This window comes from Scyliorhinus canicula, chromosome 1 (genome assembly GCF_902713615.1).
Source record: "Scyliorhinus canicula chromosome 1, sScyCan1.1, whole genome shotgun sequence".
NCBI lineage: Eukaryota > Metazoa > Chordata > Chondrichthyes > Carcharhiniformes > Scyliorhinidae > Scyliorhinus > Scyliorhinus canicula.
The window spans coordinates 289,742,786-289,764,103 of record NC_052146.1 but is presented as its reverse complement, the minus strand read 5'-3'; the positions used below and the strand labels follow the sequence as shown (position 1 = coordinate 289,764,103).

General features: G+C 51.1%; 1 protein-coding gene across 1 annotated transcript in view; it reads left to right on the top strand.

The window, feature by feature from the left end:
* The window catches only part of zgc:174356 (uncharacterized protein LOC100137120 homolog), a 113,587-nt gene extending 92,500 nt beyond the window's left edge, over positions 1-21,087 (top strand). Inside the window, exon 7 of the mRNA XM_038815000.1 lies at positions 19,030-21,087. Within this exon, the coding sequence (XP_038670928.1) occupies positions 19,030-19,078 (49 nt within the window). The 3' untranslated portion in view covers positions 19,079-21,087. The remainder of the gene's footprint in view (positions 1-19,029) is intronic.
* Positions 21,088-21,318: the final 231 nt, after the last annotated feature.

Below are 21,318 nucleotides of genomic sequence, written 5' to 3'. Positions count from 1 at the left end.
ATTCTCTAATTATACATTACCATGTGGGTAGAGAAAGAGGTATTATTGGAAAGGATAATGGCCAGAGCAATTATCACAGCAGTGTGGGCTAGAATGCCTGGCACTAGGATGTCTGCAAAATGTCACCACCACAAACTCTTCAATGAAAAATCAATTTAGTAATCTCTTGAACACTCATTTTATTCATTAATCTGATTCCTCCCTTCTCTTTCCTCCTTTCTCTAATCCAGGAGTGGGCAAACTACGGCCCGCGGGCCGCATGCGGCCCGCCAAAGGTCTTTATGCGGCCCGCCAAGATCAAGTCATTAAAAAAAAATGTTTTTTTTGTTTTGTTTAAAAATTTAAGGTTAATGGGGGGGGGGGGGGGGGGGGGGCTGTTGGGTTACTGGTATAGGGTGGATACGTTGACTTGAGTAGGGTGATCATTGCTCGGCACAACATGTGTTTCATGTGAAGTTTCTACTTTAAAATATTAATTAATAAAAATTAATTGCTTTATTTTTCTTTAAAAACCTTTTATTTTGGCTACTTTAAATATTAATTATTTTACTTAATATACTATGCGGTCCTTTAAAATTGTGAATTTCTGAATGTGGCCCTTGCACGGAAAAGTTTGCCCACCCCTGCTCTAATCACTAGGATATATGTAAGAGTGGCAGCGATTGACGCACCTTCCGCTTTCTTAATTTCACCCTCCATGCACAAAACAAAGACAATTTTCCTTTCTGCGAAAGTACTTTTCCCACCTTCTGCCTCTGTGGCCCCCACCTGCTCATCCAATAGCCAGCAATTGGCTGGCGTTCATGTGGAATAGGGGTGGAAAGACACGGTTGCATTTCACGCCGTTCATTGCTAACCAACTACAAAAGCTGGTCGAAAGAGATGCTAACTAAAGAAACGGTTAAACACGACTTGGCTCAAATGGACGGGGAATTCACCAGCTTCAAAGCAAGCCATCCACAATGTCCCTGAAATGATTACGCTCTTGGACTCTATCGCATGATTATTCTTTTTCCCCCCGCCCTACCATTTAAACAAAAAAAGATATAGTTTTGCTGGGAAATAAGTTGGATTTTTTTTTTGTTAATGCGTTTTGAGACAGTGAGTTTCCTAGTTTCCATTGGCCTAATTGTGTTTTTTTTTGTAGGGTCAAACACAGTAACAGATGCAACAGTGAACCAATGACACCTGTCCCTCTAGTTTTGGTTGAGAAATGGCTTTGTGTTATAAAGGGCTGAAATAGATGTGCCCTGAAAGAATAAGTATAGAGTGGTGCAGAGGTGGGTAAGGGTGCTTGGTGGCGATGCCTTGTCAACTAAGCATCCCAAAAGCACCTCCTTTTGTACCTCCCTTGCATTGGTTCCGTCAGTTGTGTAGAGTATTAATTGAAGAATAGCCAAACACGAACAAATAGGGCACATGGCCTATTTAATCTCCCGGTGTGTACAATAATACCTTTCACAAAAATGATTTTTAAAAACACAATTGGATGACATTTGTATTCCAGGTGAGTGCTGCTCATGTTGAGAAGTGGAATACTTTTAGCAGTTCTATAACCGTGCCGATATTGAATAATCACAGGTTCGGTGATCAGCCGCAGGATTTAATCTCCCTGCCATGTGCCTCAACCTAGTTTTTTGAAGGTAATTTTTCTATCCTCCACTTAATCATTTTTCTGATTTCCGTGGGCAAGATGTCAAGTTAGAAAGAAGAGAAAGACTTGCATTTATAAAGTGCCTTTCGTAACCACAGGAGTGTCCCAAAGCGCTTTCAGCTGTAGCTCATTTGTATTGTAGTTTTGTCAGTGCAGACTTGATGGGCTGAAGGTCGTCTTCTGTGCTGTATGGCTGGAGGACCAAGCACGTGGAGCTGTCCAATGATTGGGGAAGGCAGTGCATTAATGCAAATCCCTCTTTCCTTTTCCTCTTTCCAGCCAATTAGATACGTTTGAAATGTAACTGACATAACGTGGAAAATGCAGCAACAGATTGTTCAGGGAAAGCCCAGGTGAACAGCAATGTGATAATGACTGGATAATCTGTAATGCCAGGAGGTGATGCGGTAGCCCAGTAGCATCCTTACCTCTGAGCCAGAATCTCCCGGCTCAAGTCCCACTTCAGGTGTGTTCAGAAACCAGCCAAACAGCTTGACTATCCCTCCAGTGCGCCTGATGGCAAGGGGTAAGGACTGGAATAGTTTCCAGGTCAGCCGTACTGCAAGAGGCAACCGCAAACCACTGTGTTACTTTGCTGAGCATAATCATGGAACAGTCCAGTGGACGTTTTATGAAAATCGCTTATTGTCACGAGTAGGCTTCAATGAAGTTACTGTGAAAAGCCCCTAGTCGCCACATTCTGGCACCTGTTCGGGGAGGTTGGTATGGGAATTGAACCCGCGCTGCTGGCCTGCCTTGGTCTGCTTTAAAAGCCAGCGATTTAGCCCAGTGCTAAACCAGCCCCAGATGCCATTATGGATGCCAATGTCCTCCTGGGGCATGGTGCCTGAAGGAGGAGGAACTATATTGGAGATTATCAGCACAATAGAGGCCATACTGTGCTGTGGTGTTCACAATCACCAGGAACCCCTCAGGATGTGTGATGGGACCCTGTATAACCAGCAGGTTCAGGAGAATTTAATTCCCTCAGTCTGGAATCTGCAGAGGGAAATACCACTGTATAACCCCAACTGCGTTTGCAGTGTATATTAAAGGAGTCGCACCTTGAAGATAAAAACAAATCTGAATTGCATTTAATTTAATTTACATCCCTTAATTCTATTCATGCCTGTGATGATATAATGGATGAGGGACTGAGTATCATGGAAGTGAATATCAATAAAGACAATCATTAGCCAAAGAAGACAAGTGTTTTTTCAGCATCGACTGTAAATTGTACTTCGTTCCTACAGACTGGCAGGCTCATTAACTCTTCCAAGCTAGTATCTCAAATGGTCCTTGAGACTTGCTGTTGAAGCACAAGTATTCAGCAAAATCAGAACAAGACTAGATTATTTGTTATCTGCAGTTTAAAGCAAAATTGACAGAATAATTCTTTCCCCACCTGCTCTTTTTCTCTTCCCCCAACTCCCCGTTTGGAAATTAGTGCTGAATGCACTCGTGCCTCTTCAAGCAGAATCCACATGGACATGTTTAGTGTGAGCCATTGAGGCTGTGCCTGGGGTCCAATTTTCAACTGGGCTTTCCGCAACTTTCCAAATTGTTTGCTGCAAGAGAGCAGTATCCATTGTATAGATTTTGGGAATAGGGGCGATGGGGGTCACGCTTGCCGGCTGGAGTGCTGGCAGGAGTCCCATGCGGCCACTTTGTGGGTCGAGCGGCCACATTAAGATCCAAACTGGGCAGCGGCTGGTGTTGATCCTGGGGAGAATGCCCCGCCCCCTGAGAGCTGCTGGCCAATCAGACATTGGCAGCCCTTCATTGCTTGGCAGTGCCTGAAGACCGGGTTCACCGAGGCTCGGATGAATGATGGGGGATGGGGGGGCTGTCACGGACTGGGAGTGGGTGGGGGGTGTCGTGGACTGGGAGTGGGTGGGGGGTGTCGTGGACTGGGAGTGGGTGGGCGAGGGATGTCGGGGACTGGGAGTGGGTGGGGGGGGTGGCTGTCACGGACTGGGAGCGGGTGGGGAGAGGCTATCGCGGAGTGGGTGGGGGAGGGGCCTGTCACGGACTGGGAGTGGGTGGGGAGGAGGGCTGTCACGGACTAGGAGTGGGTGGGGGAGGGGGGCTGTCGCGGGGTGGGTGGGGGAGGGGGGTTGTCGCGGACTGGGAGTGGGTGGGGAGGGGGGCTGTCGCGGAGTGGGTGGGGGAGGGGGCTGTCGCGGACTGGGAGTGGGTGGGGAGTGGGGGTGGCATGGACTGGGAGTGGGTGGGGGAGGGGGGCTGTCGCGGACTGGGAGTGGGTGGGGGAGGGGGGCTGTCGCGGAGTGGGTGGGGGAGGGGGGTTGTCGCGGAGTGGGTGGGGGAGGGGGGCTGTCACGGACTGGGAGTGGGTTGGGGAGTGGGGCTGTCGCGGACTGCGAGTTGGTGGGGGAGGGGGGCTGTCACGGAGTGGGTGGGGGAGGGGGCTGTCGCGGACTGGGAGTGGGTGGGGGAGGGGTGTTGCCAGCAAGGGCAGAAGCAGTTCCTGGTTTGGACATCTATACACACACATGCACTAGCGTGGGGACCCCGGCTGAGGGGTGAGGGATCCTCCGCAGGGATGGGCCGCCCACGCATGGCACCACCATGCTGACCCCTGGATCGTGTGTATCCATTCCGGGGCAACCCTTGTCCCTGTCCGTCTGCCCCACCGACCACCCACAACCCCCACCGACTGCGGAGACCTCTGGCCGTGCGGCTGAAGGCTATTACTAATAAGAAATTGACAATCGTGTTTAAATGAGCACTTCACACAACCCAAGTGGATTCACCTGGGTGGGTGGGTCAGTCGGACCACGATGCCTGGACACTCTGTGCCTGAACACTGCCGGAGGCAACACCACACACGCAGATCCGAACACCCAGTGGATGGGTTCCAGCACCAGGTACATGTCCACGGCCGGAGGGTGGGTGAGTGCAACGGGGAGGGGACCAGCACCCAGTCCAGGTGACGTTATGAGCGGGTGTCCGGGGACAGGGTCTGGGGTCTGGTGAAGAAGTCTGCTGCAGCCAGGAGTGCGTGGATAGGACGTTCCGGGTGGCGGGTTTCAGTGAGGGAATGGAGGTTCCGGGGTGGGAGCCGCTGCTGTTTGTCAGTCTATACCGTCTACAGATATTGAACGCTATGGTAGGGATTCTGGACCCAGTAGAACTTGCTCTAATGATGCTGCTGTTAGGCCGGCGGGCAGACACTGGAGATGGCGGCAGCAGCAGTGCCTACAGATGCTCAAGGCATCGGCCCATGTGCAGGACCCCGCCCCAAACCCTGAAGACCCGGCCGCCCATCAGGCCAGTGTGAGGACCAGCCAAGGACCTGGCTAATGATGCCAGTATGGAGGATGGAGACCGAAGCAGAGACCCAGTACAACAAGGCCCATGCGGCCACCTGGGCTGTCATAAAGCGGCGCATCGGACTCCTCGGGTGCGGTTCCAATGCCTCGACCGCTCCGGTGATGCACTCCAGTACACCCTCCGTAGGGTCGCCCGCTTTGTGGTGGTCTGCTGTGTCCTCCACAGGAGCGGGGCAATGATATGGAGGTTGGGGATGAGGAACATGTGGCCACCTCCAAGGAGGAACCGGAGTACCAGCCGGAGGCAGCAGACACGCGGCAGCGGCGAGTGTCCGGCAGCCTGGAGGGCTGGGGAGGCCTTGTACTCACCCGAATGACATAGAATGTGACCTGGTCTATCATCGCTACCTTACCCACGCTCCTATGGCCTGTGTCACATTACTCCAGGATACTGGGACTGTGTCGGCACTGTTAGCGGGTCACTGTCGAGGGCAGGGGAGTGATGATAACCTACAGAGAGCTGAGCACCAGTGCTCCTCAATCTATGCCACAGTCTGACCCTTGCCTGTCTGCTGAGTGCTCGCTCACACCCACCACCTGCAGATGATGTGCCCGGGGCGAGGGGGAGATGCCTGGAGAGATGAGCCAAGGATTCGGAGATTCGCATTGCGGAAGAATGAGACAGATACATCATACTGGTTGTACTCTAAGTTGCTTAATGTAAAATACAATTCCCACTCCCCCGATGGTGCTGTCCCCCTCCCCCAGTGCCCTCAGTGATCCTCGATATGCTAAGCCTTCCTAGTTCTACGACTACTTCCAGGTGTCTCCCCAGGATGCACATTAGAGGTAGAGGCAGCCAGCTGCTTACCTCGTCCCGTGGCCTTGGATGCCCTTGGCGGGCAACCTCTGGGGCGAAGGGCTCCGGCGCATTTGTCGGTGGGACATGCCCTATCCCATGGGCTGACCTTGAGATGCAGCCTCATCAGAGGGGTGGACCTCGGGGGAGCTGGTGGCCACCATCCCCACTCCATGGGAGAGATCCGGGCTAGCACCAGGCGCCTCGTCCTCCTGGTCAGTGCCCATAGGGCCCTGGGGTTCACCTTGGGATGGAGGGGCAGCTGGATCGAGCCTTGGCCGTCCCTGCATCATCTGGTTCTGCCAGTTCTGGTGGCGACCCATGCTCTGCACCATCGTGTTGACGCCCTCGGTAATGTTCCTCAGTGACTGGGACATGCTGTGTAGCGCCTCGGCAATGCCCACCTGCGACCGGGACAAGCTCCACAGCGCCTTGGCATTCCAATCTGAGAGCGGGTCATGTCTCGCAGCACCTCATCAAGGTCGGCCTGGTACTGGGTAACATCGCTCAGGGAGTCGGACATTCTGCCGAGACCCTCGGCCATGGCCGTCACTAACTGTGCAACACCTTCACTAATGGTGCTGCCGCAGTGTACCAGGCTCTCCACTGCGGTCGCCATCCTAGCTATGTTGGCCACGCATTGACAGCTACATCTCCTGCGCCCGTAGCCTCTGCGACTCCTCCAATTGGTTAGGGACCTGGAGTGTCGCTGACATCTCCCTCTGAATGTCCTGACCGCACCCTAACGTCTCCATCAGCTCCGGGTAACCCTATACCAGAGGCTCAGCATCAGGCTGGGACCTAGCAGGGTCCAGGGAGCCAGTGGATCTCCGACTATTGTCTTGCTTGGAGGTTCCTGCCTCCACCTGATCTGCATCAGCAACTGTGTGGTCCTCACTAGATCGTGTCCCAGAAGCTTGCGCACTAACATGTCCCACCGAGGTACGTGTACCTGCGCTGGTGGAGGGTTGGGATGACGGCCGTGACGCATCGATCGTGTCTTCCTCGGAGCTCCTCTCTGAGATGGTCTCCTGGGAGGCTGGAGAGGGGGCCACCCTGGATGGGCCGGCATGTCGGCTGGTGGGCCTGCGGGAGAATGGACATGTGGTCAGTGGGAGGGATGGGTCAGTCAGTCAGTGAGGCAATAACAACTCACGTGATTGGTCCTCCAGGTAGGCCCTGGTGTTTCCTCACCTCCGTGGCGCCGCCAACCTCCGTGTGGTTGACCACCCTCTCCTTGGCCACCCCGATTACCTCTCGGGCCCGTTCTTCGAAGGAGGTGAGGATTCTTATGTCTGGCACCCCACCACCAGTTTGGGCCCTCTCCCGGTGATTGTGGGAGAGCTTTTCCTGAGGAGACACAGAGAGGGCATCATTAGCCACATGTGTGGTTCACAGTGGTGGGAGAGGATCTGTGTTGGGAGGGTTGGTGGTTTGAAGGGAGAGGGGTGTTGAAGGGAGAGTTGGGGGTCACATGGAGAGTTTGGGGGGTGGACGCTCGCCTTGGGGTGGCAGGTCTCGGCGTCACGAGGAGGAGGGGGGCACGGGAGGGGGGGCATTGGTGTCTACTCACTCGCGCTGCCCGGTGTAGGTTGTTGACCTTTTGTCGGCACCGGAGGCCAGTCCTCGTGGTCACACTCCCAGAGCTAACAGCTACTGCCGCTTCATCCCAGGCAGCACTGGCTGCCCTGTGGCTGACCCTCCTGGACCCTCGGGAGAACAGGACATCGCTCATGGCCTCCACTGCATCTAGGAGCCTCTCCAGGCCAGCGTCCCCGAATCTTGGTGGCAGTCTCCTGGGCACCATTGTTGCGGGCTTTCTGGGGTTGGCTGAGTACATGTTGCTCGACCTTGTCAGGGGGGGGGGGGGGGGGGGGGGGTTGCTGACGAGCGCGATGTCGGTGAATTGGCTGGCGAGCCTTCATTTGCGGCAAGGTGCCCGTGTGGCCTCGTTAAGTGGACCAATTAATGTTGAATATTGTTGCCGGCCTCACTTTGCCGAGTGCCGGGATACTTGCAGCAGTTCCCGCTCGCTACCGCACTTGGAAATCTTTCCGTAGAATCGCTCCCTGCATGTGAAAAGTTTAACCGGTCTATTCAATTATACAGGCTCAGTTGCTGTCCACGTTCATTTACACAAAATATATACAGAAGATATTATGTGTTTCCTACATTACACCAATGACTACACTTTAAAAAGTCCTTCATTGGCTGTGAAGCACTTTGAGACATCCGCTGCTCGTGAAAAGTGCTGTATAAAAGGTGTGGAACAGTGGTTAGCACTACTGCCTCACAGTGCCAGGGACCCGGGTTGAATTCTGGCCTTGGGTCACTATGCTGAGTTTGCATGGGTTCATGGGTTCTGACGGGTGCTCCGGTTTCCTCCCGCAGTCCAAAAGAGGTGAGGGTTACGTCTATTGGTCATGCTAAGTTGCCCCTTCGTGTCCCTTGGGTTAGGTGGGGTTTCGGGGATGGGACTGGAAAGCAGGCCCAGGTAGGGTGCTCTTTCAGCGGGACAGTGCAGACTCGATGAGCCAAATGGCCTCCTCTTGCACTGTAAATTCTACGATTCTAAATGCAAGTTTTTCTGTTTTGTTTTCAGTGCAATAATTAAATGTACGTTACGTTCACGCTGACCCAACTGTTTAATATTAAAAACATTGCCCTATTTTTCCAGCTTCTCATCAAAAGTTCATAAAGAGATTGAACTTTGTAGTGAAATATTTTCTTTTTCCTGAATTGAAAAGCCCCTGGATTATAAGGATGCTTTTCATTGGGAGTTCAAGTGTATGCCGTAAAGATGTTATTGCCGATTCACTTTGAGCTTCAAACCAACGATGGTGCCTTAACCTTGTGTCAATGACGGCGATTGTAAGCTACACTTTACCATCGATCCACAGTTGCTTAATGGTTATGGAACAAAGAGCTCTCTGAAACCAATGGTTGATTCACAGCCATTTGAACACACCATTGCCAGCAGATATTTGTCCTGCTGCACATTGAATCCTAATGTGTATGAATGATCACAGAATTAGCTTCTTAAACAAACACACGGCCTCCTTTAAAGACAACTGGTAATTAGATGCTGGAGCCAAAGCTGCTGCAGCTAAATTAGAAAATGTGTCTGAGCAACCGTCGTTTTAGTCAATGCTCGGAACCCGTCGATGCTCAGAACCTGTCCGTGCTCGGAACCCCTCAATGCTCGGAACCCCTCAATGCTCGGAACCCCTCAATGCTCGGAACCCCTCAATGCTCGGAACCCCTCAATGCTCGGAACCCCTCAATGCTCGGAACCCCTCAATGCTCGGAACCCCTCAATGCTCGGAACCCCTCAATGCTCGGAACCCCTCAATGCTCAGAACCCCTCAATGCTCGGAACCCCTCAATGCTCGGAACTCGTCATGCTGGGAACCTGTCAATGCTGGGAACCCGTCAACGTCAATGCTGGGAACCCCTCAATGCTCGGAACCCCTCAATGCTGGGAACCCCTCAATGCTCGGAACCCCTCAATGCTCGGAACCCCTCAATGCTCGGAACTCGTCATGCTGGGAACCTGTCAATGCTGGGAACCCGTCAGTGCTGGGAACCCGTCCGTGCTCGGAACCCGTCACTGCTCGGAACCCGTCACTGCTCGGAACCCGTCACTGCTCGGAACCCCTCAATGCTCGGAACCCCTCAATGCTCGGAACTCATTATACTGGGAACCCGTCAATGCTGGGAACCCCTCAATGCTGAGAACCCCTCAATGCTGAGAACCCCTCAATGCTCGGAACTCGTCATGCTCGGAACCTGTCAATGCTCGGAACCCGTCAGTGCTGGGAACCCGTCAGTGCTGGGAACCCGTCAGTGCTGGGAACCCGTCAGTGCTGGGAACCCGTCAGTGCTGGGAACCCGTCAGTGCTGGGAACCCGTCAGTGCTGGGAACCCGTCAGTGCTGGGAACCCGTCAGTGCTGGGAACCCGTCAGTGCTGGGAACCCGTCAGTGCTGGGAACCCGTCAATGCTCGGAACCCGTCAATGCTCGGAACCCGTCATGCTCGGAACCCGTCAATGCTCTCAACCCGTCACTGCTCAGAACCCGTCGGGTATGAAATATACAGTGAATGGTAGAAACCTCAAGAGTATTGACAGTCAGAGAGATCTTGGTGTACAGGTCCACAGGTCACTGAAAGGGGCAACACAGGTGGAGAAGGTAGTCAAGAAGGCATACGGCATGCTTGCCTTCATTGGCCGGGGCATAGAGTCTAAGAATTGGCAAGTCATGTTGCAGCTGTATAGAACCTTAGTTAGACCACACTTGGAGTATAGTGTTCAATTCTGGTTGCCACACTACCAGAAGGATGTGGAGGCTTCAGAGAGGGTGCAGAAGAGATTTACCAGAGATTTGCCTGGTATGGAGGGCATTGGCTATGAGGAGAGGTTGAATAAATTTGGTTTGTTCTCACTGGAACGAAGGAGGTCCACAAAATTATGAGGGGCATAGACAGAGTGCATAGTCAAAGACTTTTTCCCAGGGTAGAACATAAGAACTAGGAGCAGGAGTAGGCCATCTGGCCCCTCGAGCCTGCTCCGCCATTCAATGAGATCATGGCTGATCTTTTGTGGACTCAGCTCCACTTTCCGGCCTGAACACCATAACCCTTAATCCCTTTATTCTTCAAAAAACTATCTATCTTTACCTTAAAAACATTTAATGAAGGAGCCTCTACTGCTTGAGGGGTCAATTACTAGGGGGCATAGGTTTAAGGTGCAAGGGGCAAGGTTTAGAGGAGATGTATGAGGTAAGTTTTTTATACAGAGGGTGGTGGGTGCCTGGAACTCGCTGCCGGAGGAGGTGGTGGAAGCAGGGATGATAGTGACGTTTAAGGGGCATCTTGACAAATACATGAATAGGATGGGAATAGAGGGATATGGACCCAGGAAGTGTAGAAGATTGTAGTTTAGACGGGCAGCATGGTCGGCGCAGGCTTGGAGGGCCGAAGCCCCTGTTCCTGTGCTGTACTTTTCTTTGTTCTTTGCTCAGAACCTGTTGATGCTCAGAACCTGTCTTAAGAAAGCCAGGGGTGGGATTCTCCATCGGCCGATACCGGGAAATGCGATTGGCCGGAGAATCGATTCCGACGCCGAAATCGCGGCGGGTGCCGGTTTGACACCAAATCGCAATTCTCGTCGCCTCAACAGCGGCGCTGGTGCATTCCAGAACGCACGTACAGTAAACACTGTAAACACAGGGTAGCAGGGGCAGCAGGGTAGCATGGTGGTTAGCATAAATGCTTCACAGCTCCAGGGTCCCAGGTTCGATTCCCGGCTGGGTCACTGTCTGTGTGGAGTCTGCATGTCCTCCCCGTGTGTGCGTGGGTTTCCTCCGGGTGCTCCGGTTTCCTCCCACAGTCCAAAGATGTGCGGGTTAGGTGGATTGGCCATGCTAAATTGCCCGTAGTGTCCTAATAAAAGTAAGGTTAAGGGGGAGGTTGTTGGGTTACGGGTATAGGGTGGATACGTGGGTTTGAGTAGGGTGATCATGGCTCGGCACAACATCGAGGGCCGAAGGGCCTGTTCTGTGCTGTACTGTTCTATGTTCTATGTTCTACATATCATTAATGGGCCCGACTCCTCGATTCTCTGCCTCCGATGGGCCGAATTCCCCATGGGGAGGTTCATTTGTGCCACCCACAACGTCCGCCAATTTCCCAATTCACCCCTGCCCCGCACCCTTCTCTGGCCAGCCCAGACCAGCCGACCCCTGACACCATCTGACAGAGCACCGGGGCAGGTTGTAACAGGTTTAATGTGAACAAATATTTAGAGGTACGTGCCCTAACCCCTATAACTAAACTGTGCCTTGCACCCATGCCAACTTAACTGGTGTCTAACGTTCTGGGCTTATGGGACCTAATGCTATGTCTAGGTGGATTCCAAGACAACACATCAGCAGTGGAGGTGGCCTGCTGTGAATCCTGACCTGCTACCTGGGCCCCCATTGGTGGGCGCCTTCAGGGGCGACTGGGCCTGGATGCTGCTCGGGTGTCCCAGGTGGCGTGGTGCTGCCCTGTTCTGCCCACTGCCCACCAAATGCATGAGGGACAGGAATGGAGGAGGGGGGGGGGGACGCTCAAGATTGAACAACAACTCAGGCCAGAGGTAAGTGATGGCAGAGTGGGGGATCGAGGGACGACCCCCCCCCCCCCCCCCCCCCCCCACCCGCTATCCCAGCCCAACTCCTGCAGGCGGATCAGAAACCACAAGCAACACACGGGTTTTTCATGGGCTCCCAAGTGGTGACAGGCTGGCCTGATGCTGGGTTAATGCCTCGGGTAGAGGGTTGAGGTCTGTAAGAGAGCATTGATTGTGCACTTGAGGACGTCAGTTGCTGGTGGGGTGGGAAGGCCATCTCCGGGCTTAATCTAGGTAGAGATGGAAATTTGCAGGGCTCGCACAAGCCACCCTCCTTCCTAATTAAATGCCCTTGCCATTTCAAAATGCACCTCTGGGAAGGGCATTAAGGGAAGTTCACAACTGCACTTAGGCCCATATTTTCACGATGACAGAGAGATGTTTCTGTTGCAAAAATTCTGGAATTTGATCATAGTTCTACATCTCGCCCCCGAACCCAGCATTTTCTATCTTCACCAGGGCAGGACTAGAGTCAGACCAGGGCTCACGAATGTGCAATTCACGGCGGAAGCCGGACATTTAAACCACCACAAAAGTGGCATTCTGGAAGAATAGCGGTGTGGAATGTGCAGAATAGAACAGGTAAGAGGAGGCCTGAACTTGGTGAGTGTGTTTAAATATTCCAGGTATCCCATTGGATAAGCTTCCGTGATAACTTCAGGAGAGAAAAGACTGTTTTTGGGAGATGTTCGTCTCCCTTGGGAAATGTTAAAAGTGAACATGGTCATCCACTATTTATGCAATATGTCATTGTAACTTTATTTTTTTATTAATTTAAGGGATATGAGAGTCGCCTGCTGGGCCAGCATTTATTGCCCATCCCTAATTTCCCTTGAGAAGGTGCTGGTGAGTTGCCTTCCTGAACTGTTGCAGTCCTAATGATGATGTAGGTACATCCACAGTGCTGTTGGGGAGGAATTGCAGGATTTTGACACAGCAACAATGAAGGAATGCCAATCTATTTCCAAGTCAGAATGGTGTGTGGCTTGGAAGGAATCTTCCTGGTGGTGGTAACCCATGTGTCTGCTGCCCTTGTCCGTCCAAACGGTCGTGGGTATGGGTTTTGAAGGAGCTGCCTGAGGAGTTTTGGTGAGTCCCTGCAGTGCATCTTGCAGATGGTACACACGACTGACATTATTCGTTGATGGTGGAGGGTGAGAGTTTGTGGAAGGGGTGTCAATAAAGTGGGCTAATTTGGTCTGGGTGGCGCTGAGCTTCTTGAGTTTTGTTCGAGCTGCACTCATCCAGGCAAAGGGAGAGTATTCCACCACACTCTTGGTTTGTACCTTGTAGATGGTGGGCAGGCTTTGGGGGAGGGGTCAGGAGGTGAGTTATTCACTGCAGGATTCCTAGCATCTGACCTGCTCTAGTAGCCATATTATTTATATGGCTGGTCCAGTTCAGCTTGTGGTCAAAGGTAACCCCCAAGATGTTGGTAATGCGGGATTCAGCGACGGTAATACCATTGAATATCAAGGGGTGATGGTTAGATTCTCTCTTAGAACATAGAACATAGAACATAGAACAGTACAGCACAGAACAGGCCCTTCGGCCCTCGATGTTGTGCCGAACAATGATCACCCCACTTAAACCCACGTAACCCGTATACCCGTAACCCAACAATCCCCCCATTAACCTTACACTACGGGCAATTTAGCATGGCCAATCCACCTAACCCGCACATCTTTTGGACTGTGGGAGGAAACCGGAGCACCCGGAGGAAACCCACGCACACACGGGGAGGACGTGCAGACTCCACACAGACAGTGACCCAGCCAGGAATCGAACCTGGGACCCTGGAGCTGTGAAGCATTGATGCTAACCACCATGCTACCGTGAGGCCCCTTGTTACTTGCCACTTGTCAGCCCAAGCCTGGATATTTTCCGGGCCTTTCTGCATTTGGATATGCACTGCTTAATATCTGAAGAGTTGTGAATGGTGCTGAACATTGTGCTATCACAGAAAATAGCCCCACGTTTGACCTTACGATGGAAAGAGCGTCATTGATGACCTGTCAACTCTTCGTCGGACTGGGATGTCAGTTGTAATCAAGTTGCCTGCATCTTTCTTGGCAAACTAGGTACGGACATGAGACCAAACCAGCAGGTGCCTTCACCAATTTTGGTATGCATCATTTTTGTCCTATGTTGCAATTGATTCAGTGCAGAAGTAGCCAGTCTTTTTTTTTAAATTTAGAGTACCCAATTATTTTTTCCAATTAAGGGGCAATTTAGTGTGGCCAATCCACCTATCCTGCACATCTTTTTTGGGTTGTGGGGGTGAAACCCACGCAAACACGGGGAGAATGTGCAAACTCCACACGGACAGTGACCCAGGGCCGGGATTCGAACCCGGGTCCTCAGCGCCGTAGGCAGCAATGCTAACCACTGTGCCACCGTGCTGCCCAGAAGTAGCCAGTTGATTGCCCAAAGCATTCCAGTAATCTGCATCGGACTGGCCCAGTGCATCATGCACTGCTACCGACAAGTGACCGTAAGTAACTGCTTTTAAAGGAAGTTACAGCTGCTTTTGAAGGACAGACAAAAATGTACAAATGTTGTTATTTTTTTACATGCGCTAAGCAGAAGGAAATGCTACACTGACTGCTCATGTTTTCCCTCAGGCCCCTTTGTGTGAACGTTTGAGGGAATTGGTTCATGGCCATTCATAATCTGGAAAGACAGGTTGAATGGATTGAAAGCAAGAATATTATCCATGCCGCATGCTTGGCAAGGCGCCAAAAAATATAATCAATACATTGAATACTTTATCCTTTTCCCTTTTGGCCTGTTTTTTTTAGAATCATGGAATTTGCAGAATGGCTACAGCACAGCAGGAGACTGTTCGACCCTCTGTATCCATGCCCGCCCTTCTGCAACAGCAAGCCAGCCAATCCCTCATCTCCCCAAGCTTTTCCCCGTGGCCCTCCATGTTTGTTCTCTTTGGGTAATTATCCGATTCTGTTTTGAAAACCACAATTGAATCTGCCTCCAGCACACTCTCTCGGGTAGTGCAATCCCGATCCTAACCGCTCACTGTGTAAAAGCACCCCCCCGGGTCATCTCCACCTCTTTTGACGATCTCCTTAAATCTGTATTCTTTGGTTCCTGACCCTTCCGCCAATGGGAACAGTTCCTCCATTGCTTCTCTGTTTGGACTGGTCATGATTTTGAACAACTCCCATCAAATCTCCCCTAAAGCTTTCCTGAGGAGCTGCTTTTCCTTTCCTCAATCCAGCGCACACTGCTTTCACTCTCTCCCCTGACTTGACGTTGCATTCGTCCCTTTTCATTAATCCTCCTTCTCAGTCCTTTTTTTTTTCCCACTCGGTACTTAAATGTTACTGTTTGAGGTGAAACCACGATCCCCTCCAATCCCAAATGCTCTGTTTGTGCCTTCAGCAACTGTGGAACCAAAGGGTGCAGGAACCAACCTAACTAATTTAAAATGCTACACTCCAGTAAATTCTGGCTCATAATTCTCTGAGCCACTCGAAACAAAACTAAACAGAATTATTGAAAGTGGAACATCTAAAGCTTTGAGCTCCAGTCTTTGTCCCCGCAATTGAATTCGGGTGAATGCTGGTTCGGGCTGGAAGGGGCTGGTTTAGCACAGGGCTAAATAGCTGGCTTGTAAAGCAGACCAAGGCAGGCCAGCAGCACGGTTCAATTCCCGTACCAGCCTCCCCGAACAGGCGCCGGAATGTGGCGACTAGGAGCTTTTCACAGTTAACTTCATTTGAAGCCTACTTGTGACAATAAGCGATTTTCATTTCATGCCGCTCTTTCTCCAATTTTACGTTTTTTTTGTGGATAGTCTTTTCCTTCAGATGATTCCTGACGCACTGCTTTGGACATTTGACAAGCTGTTTTATGGGACAGCAGCAAGATTGAGTTCTTCATTGGAATGAGTAGCAGGTTCTGCGTCCATGCGGGCGAGAGGTACAAAATGAGTGTGCCTCTCACCACATGACGTGCTTGCACATTTTTCACGGAACAACTCAACAGAGAGCTGGGCTCGGGCACCTCTCCTGGGCGAGGAGGCAGTGTGCCCCGGAGGGGGGAAGATAACTTGTATTTCATTTCTTCAATCTTCTCCATCACGCTGCCACCCCCCCCCAACTTCTTTCCCCCCCCCCCCCCCCAATCCCACAACTTACATTTATAGCTAGATTTTAGCACACATTTAATGGTGACTCTGTCTCCCATTCTACCTGCGTATTTCTATAATTGTTTGCAATTCATTGACTGAAGAACTCTCTGAAATGAAGAACAGTGGGCTGGATTTTCCGCACCCACGCGCCAAAATCGCGGCCGGTGCGGAGCGGAGAATCAATGCTTACGCAAGAAATTGGGACCGGCGCCGGTTCACTGATTCTACGGGCCCCGAAAAGAGGGGTGCTCGGGGAGTACGCCGCGCCACCTGGGGCCATTGCCAGAGGCCCGCTCAGTAATCCTCCTCCTGACCGGCCGAAGTCCGAACTGCGTGGAACTAATGTGCTCCAGCCGGTCGGGATACTCGTGTTGTAGCCACCTGGGGTGGCCACTGCCCAACACAAAATGGAAGATTGCAAGGAATTCAGGGAAAACGGACATGTTGTAAAGCAAGCAGCTTGCAAAGCGATTGTATATTGGGGCGGCTGCAGAAACCAGTTTTGTAGAAACCAGACAGCACTGTGAAAAGAAACCAGTTAACATACTAATGAGGCGATACCGGGCGATCCCCAGATGCAATGGAAACAAGTTAAACACAGATTGATACATTCAATGGAAGGCCAGACCCTTTGGCGCCAGAGAAGCCCAAAACAATAAGTCCCAAGAACCACCCCAGTGACCGAGGAACTGCCCCATGATTGGGGGGGTTCAAACATATCGATTGGGAAGAGACTCAATCGATTCCAAGCAGGTAAAGGAGTCCGCCCAAAGGGGCGCGGATCCCCTGGGACCTATAAAAGACAGGTCCCACACATGGTTCAGTCTCCTGCTCCAGCCTTCGGACAGCAGCCACCAACAAGTAAGTGCCTCCCAACGACCGCTACCAGAGATAGGCACTCCTGACCCCCTTTTTAATTGATACCAACCTGAAGTCTGCAGACCAGAGCAGAGCAAGAGGCCTTGTTCCCTGACCCAGCAGTTCCTTTGAGATAAGTATTAGTTGTTTAGCGGTAGGAATAAGTTTAATCCTTTTAGCGTGTGCATGGGTAAAACTCAGTTGTTTGGACTTACTAATTGGTGTACGGTTTTATTGCTTTGAACTTCACCTTGAAGCTTGTGCGGTGTCTTGACGACTCCAGAGCTTAGAACAGAAACAGAGCCAAATTGAGTGTTCAGCACACTCACACAGAAGTCACAACAGTGTGGCAGCTGCAGACTCAGTCCGCGGCCATCCTGGTCGGGGCCGGGCAGATCGGAGGCGGGGGGGGGCCTTATAGACGGCCGTGGAATGCTCATGCAGGGTTTGAAGGTCGGTCGTGTGGGGCCGACCGGGGGGAGGGGGGTCTCTTTCTTGGATCTGGCTCTGCGGTCCGAATCTGCCATGGAGCATTGATCAACTGCTGGAGGCGCCGCCATGCGCATGCGCAGCCTCTGACCAGAAAGTGCGGGGGCCGTATCTGCAGCAAAAGCAGCAAAATCTACTCCGGCTCCCTGCTGGCCCACTGCAGGGCTGGGTGATTAATAGCCCTTGCACCGTTTGGGGAGGCACGGTAGCACAGTGGTTAGCACAGTTGCTTCACAGCGCTAGGGTCCCAGGTTCGATTCCCGGCTTGGGTCACTGTCTGTGCGGAGTCTGCACGTTCTACCCGTGTCTGCGTGGGTTTCCTCCGGGTGCTCCTGTTTCCTCCCACAGTCCAAAGATGTGCAGGTTGGGTGGATTGGCCATGCTAAATTGCCCTTTGGTTAGGTGGGGTTACGGGGATATGGTGCAGGTATATATGGGCTTAAGTGGGGTGCTCTTTCCAAGGGCCGGTGTAGATTCGATGGGCTGAATGTGAATATCCACCGTTTTGACGCCGGCGTCAGCACTTAGTCCCAAATTCGGAGAATCCAGTCTAGTATCTTTCTCTCAAAGGATGCGGTCCTATCGTACCAGCTGATGCAGCACAAATAACAAGTTACAAAATAATTATGTAATTGCACCATTCATTGTTCGAGAGACAATGGAATATTTTTTTTAATCTTTAGACCCGCAGGGTTGATTCAGGTGGAGGATCAACCTTAACTATAAACAGAACTGATGATTTTGCAGTAACGTAATCTTTCCATTCTTGTCAGAACAGTGGAAGTTCAGGACTGAGTTGTCACTATCTTTATAAAAAAAAAAGGAAGACTTTCCAAAGAGTTCAGTGTTGTTTCCGTCATAAGGAAATCATGTGTGTCAATTTCTATAACATGCTGAATATATTAAGACGAACAAAGAAGGTTTTCCTCTGGCGTCTAAATGTGATGCCACAGCAAAAAAACGACTATAATTGAGCACTGATGGATGCTAAATTGGCAATAGCACTGGAGAGGGCTTGGGGTGTGATTATTGTCACAACTTTAACTCGCACACTGGTGCAGTAATGGTGCTATTTCAAGGTTGAGTTGAGATGTTTTTGAAGCAAAACTGAGAGTATTACTGTGCAACAGGCTTCTGTTCTTTGTTTCTTGTATGCCAACCATTGGCAAGTGGTCACCTTTATCTGTGAGCCAAGGCAGTTACTTTAAACGTAGGGATTAACAGATTTGTGCGGCAATGTCCTCTGTACTCAATGTTCAATTGCACAAACTTATCAGTCAATGGCGCAGTGAGGGGTATAAACGAACCAGCATGATTTTCACAGACGCTGAGAATAGATTTTCCCTCGCTGCCACCCCTGCTATGTCCGGCTGACCCAGGATAAACCGAAGGCCAAATCTTAGTCATTCCTAGTTTGAATGGCTCGATGTTACAACAGGCAAGACATTTAACAGTGGTCTGTACCTATAAATTTATAGGACTGTAGAGTATCCTCCTGCTTTGTATTGATCTCACTCTAATGATCTTTTTGTTTCCCTTTTGCTCCCCAGATGGATAAGTGAAATTCCGTCTTCAAATTCGCCTATTGCCAGCCAATGAGAAGCACGATTGTTTTAGCCCCATGAAGTACTGCCTTCTGAATTGCTTTAGCATTTAGCGTTAGTGGCAACAAATGGCTGATCCAAGCTTTCACCCTACAACATAGAATAATCAAATCTTACAGCAAGGAAGGGGGCCATTTGGTCCATTGTTTCTACCCCAATAGTTCTAATCCAGTATTGATGGGATAGCAGCAGTGCTATTCTCCTAAAATTCGTTGTAATTTATTTTTGTGTTGTTTCATGGATTTTAACATGACAGATTGTTGGAGTTCCTAAATTAAGGAATACATCACCTGTCTATATTTGGGTTCATGTATGTTCCTAGTCATGAGCTTTATGAATGCAGGGTGGAATTTTCCATTCTGGAGACTAAGTCCAGTAGCTGGCAGGAAAGTTGGCATGATTCCCACTGGGCAGCGGGATGGGAGTAACATGTTCAATCTTCCACTTTGCAGCTCATTAATTCTGCATCAATAAGCAGCTCGGCCTCATGGATATGTGTCACACGGCGCCCCACCCCGCCCCCATCTCCTCTTCTGGATGAGAGCCATGACCAAGGCAGGGTTGCCTGCAGCCTGCATCATTAGCTCTTCAGTGGATGTGTGAACAAACTGAAGTGATACATAAAGTCAGAACGTCCTTTCTAGGTTTCCTTCCATTTCAAAGCTGGCAGGAAGCCACCTAGTCTCGTCTAGACATGGCATCCTCACCCCACCCCTTCCAATCAAAGATCATTCTGGAGGACGGAGATGGGTGCTTGCCCCGTTCATACGATGAATGCATTTGGAGACATTGTTCTTTGACCACGGTGATGAGAACCATGTACTGTAAGATTCACGTAGCCACTTTTGCACTGGTTTCCACTACTCTTGAAACTCCAGAGACCATTGCCTTAGCAGCAGAGAAAGACTAGCCACATGATCCCTTGTCAGCCATGATTATTCACAGAAGGATGGAGGTTTGGAATCACAAGTTGGCTGCCAACCACCAGCCATGGCCCTTGGAGGCATCCACCGTCCTCCCTTCCTCCCTCCCTTCATCCCTACGTCTGACTGCAGCTGATGGCAAATGGCACAGAATGCAGGGATCTCAATGTAATGAGACCCAAGAAACAGGAACAAGCCCACTGCCATGCGGGTTCTGTACAGAGGAGAACACAAGTCAGCATCCTTGGTGTCCATTTGCCTCATAATTATGAGGGTTTCCCTTTAGTCATCCATTTTTGCCGCTCTACCACCTCCACCCACTCGGAAAGAACCCCTCCCACCTCGAGGGATCTCACTGACTGACCAACTGTGTGGTCAAGATCAATTTGGAAAACTCACTTCACCACCTTTCACCCTGCCCCTGTCACCCAACATCCTTCCATCACCCTTTATCCACCCAATATCATCACTCCTCTCCCTCCTGTCGTTCTTGAACCTCCCCATGTTATCCTGGACCCTATCACCATTCACCTCTATATGCCATTCCCCCTCTCTGAGACAACACCCATTACCGTCCCCATGCCCAACCTAATCCTACCCCCTCCTGTTATCTGATCATTTGCCTTGTCCCCTCCGTGACCAATCTGATGAGACCTTCACCCACCAGACTCTCACCCAGCAGCTGCCATTCTACCACCTGCCAATCCTCCCTCTGACTGTGACTGTTCCCTCCTATCACAAGTACCCCAAGTTCACCCCCCGCCTCCCCCAGGACCTCACTGTTAACACCACAAACCCCACCCTTGAAGGCACTTCCACCATCCAATCTTATCCCTTCCCATGACAATCTTCCCTCCCCCTCCCCTGGAAGACTATTTCCTTTGTCCAACCTTGACTCCACTATTCAACTCTACTACATCCCACCCCCAGTCTCCGGCTGCCTCTCATGTCCAGCCTTGGCTCAGCATTTGCCAATGACACTCGAGAGTCAAGTTATGTGAGGTTCCCGAGGATGAGAATGCAACATCTGCATAGAAAATAGGAGCAGGACAAGGCTATTTGGCTCTTCGAGTCTGCTCCGCCATTCATTATGATCATGGCTGATCATCCAACTCAATCCGCCGAATCCCACTTTCCCCCATATCCTTTGATCCCCTTTGCCTTAAGTGCCACATCTAACTTGAAAACATACAGGGCGGGATTCTCATTCCTACCGGTTTGCCGGTGCGGCATGCTCCTGCCGGCAGAGTGGTCCTCTGCCCCGGCAGCCGGCCAATGGGGTTTCTCATTGCGGACACCCCAACGCCGTCGG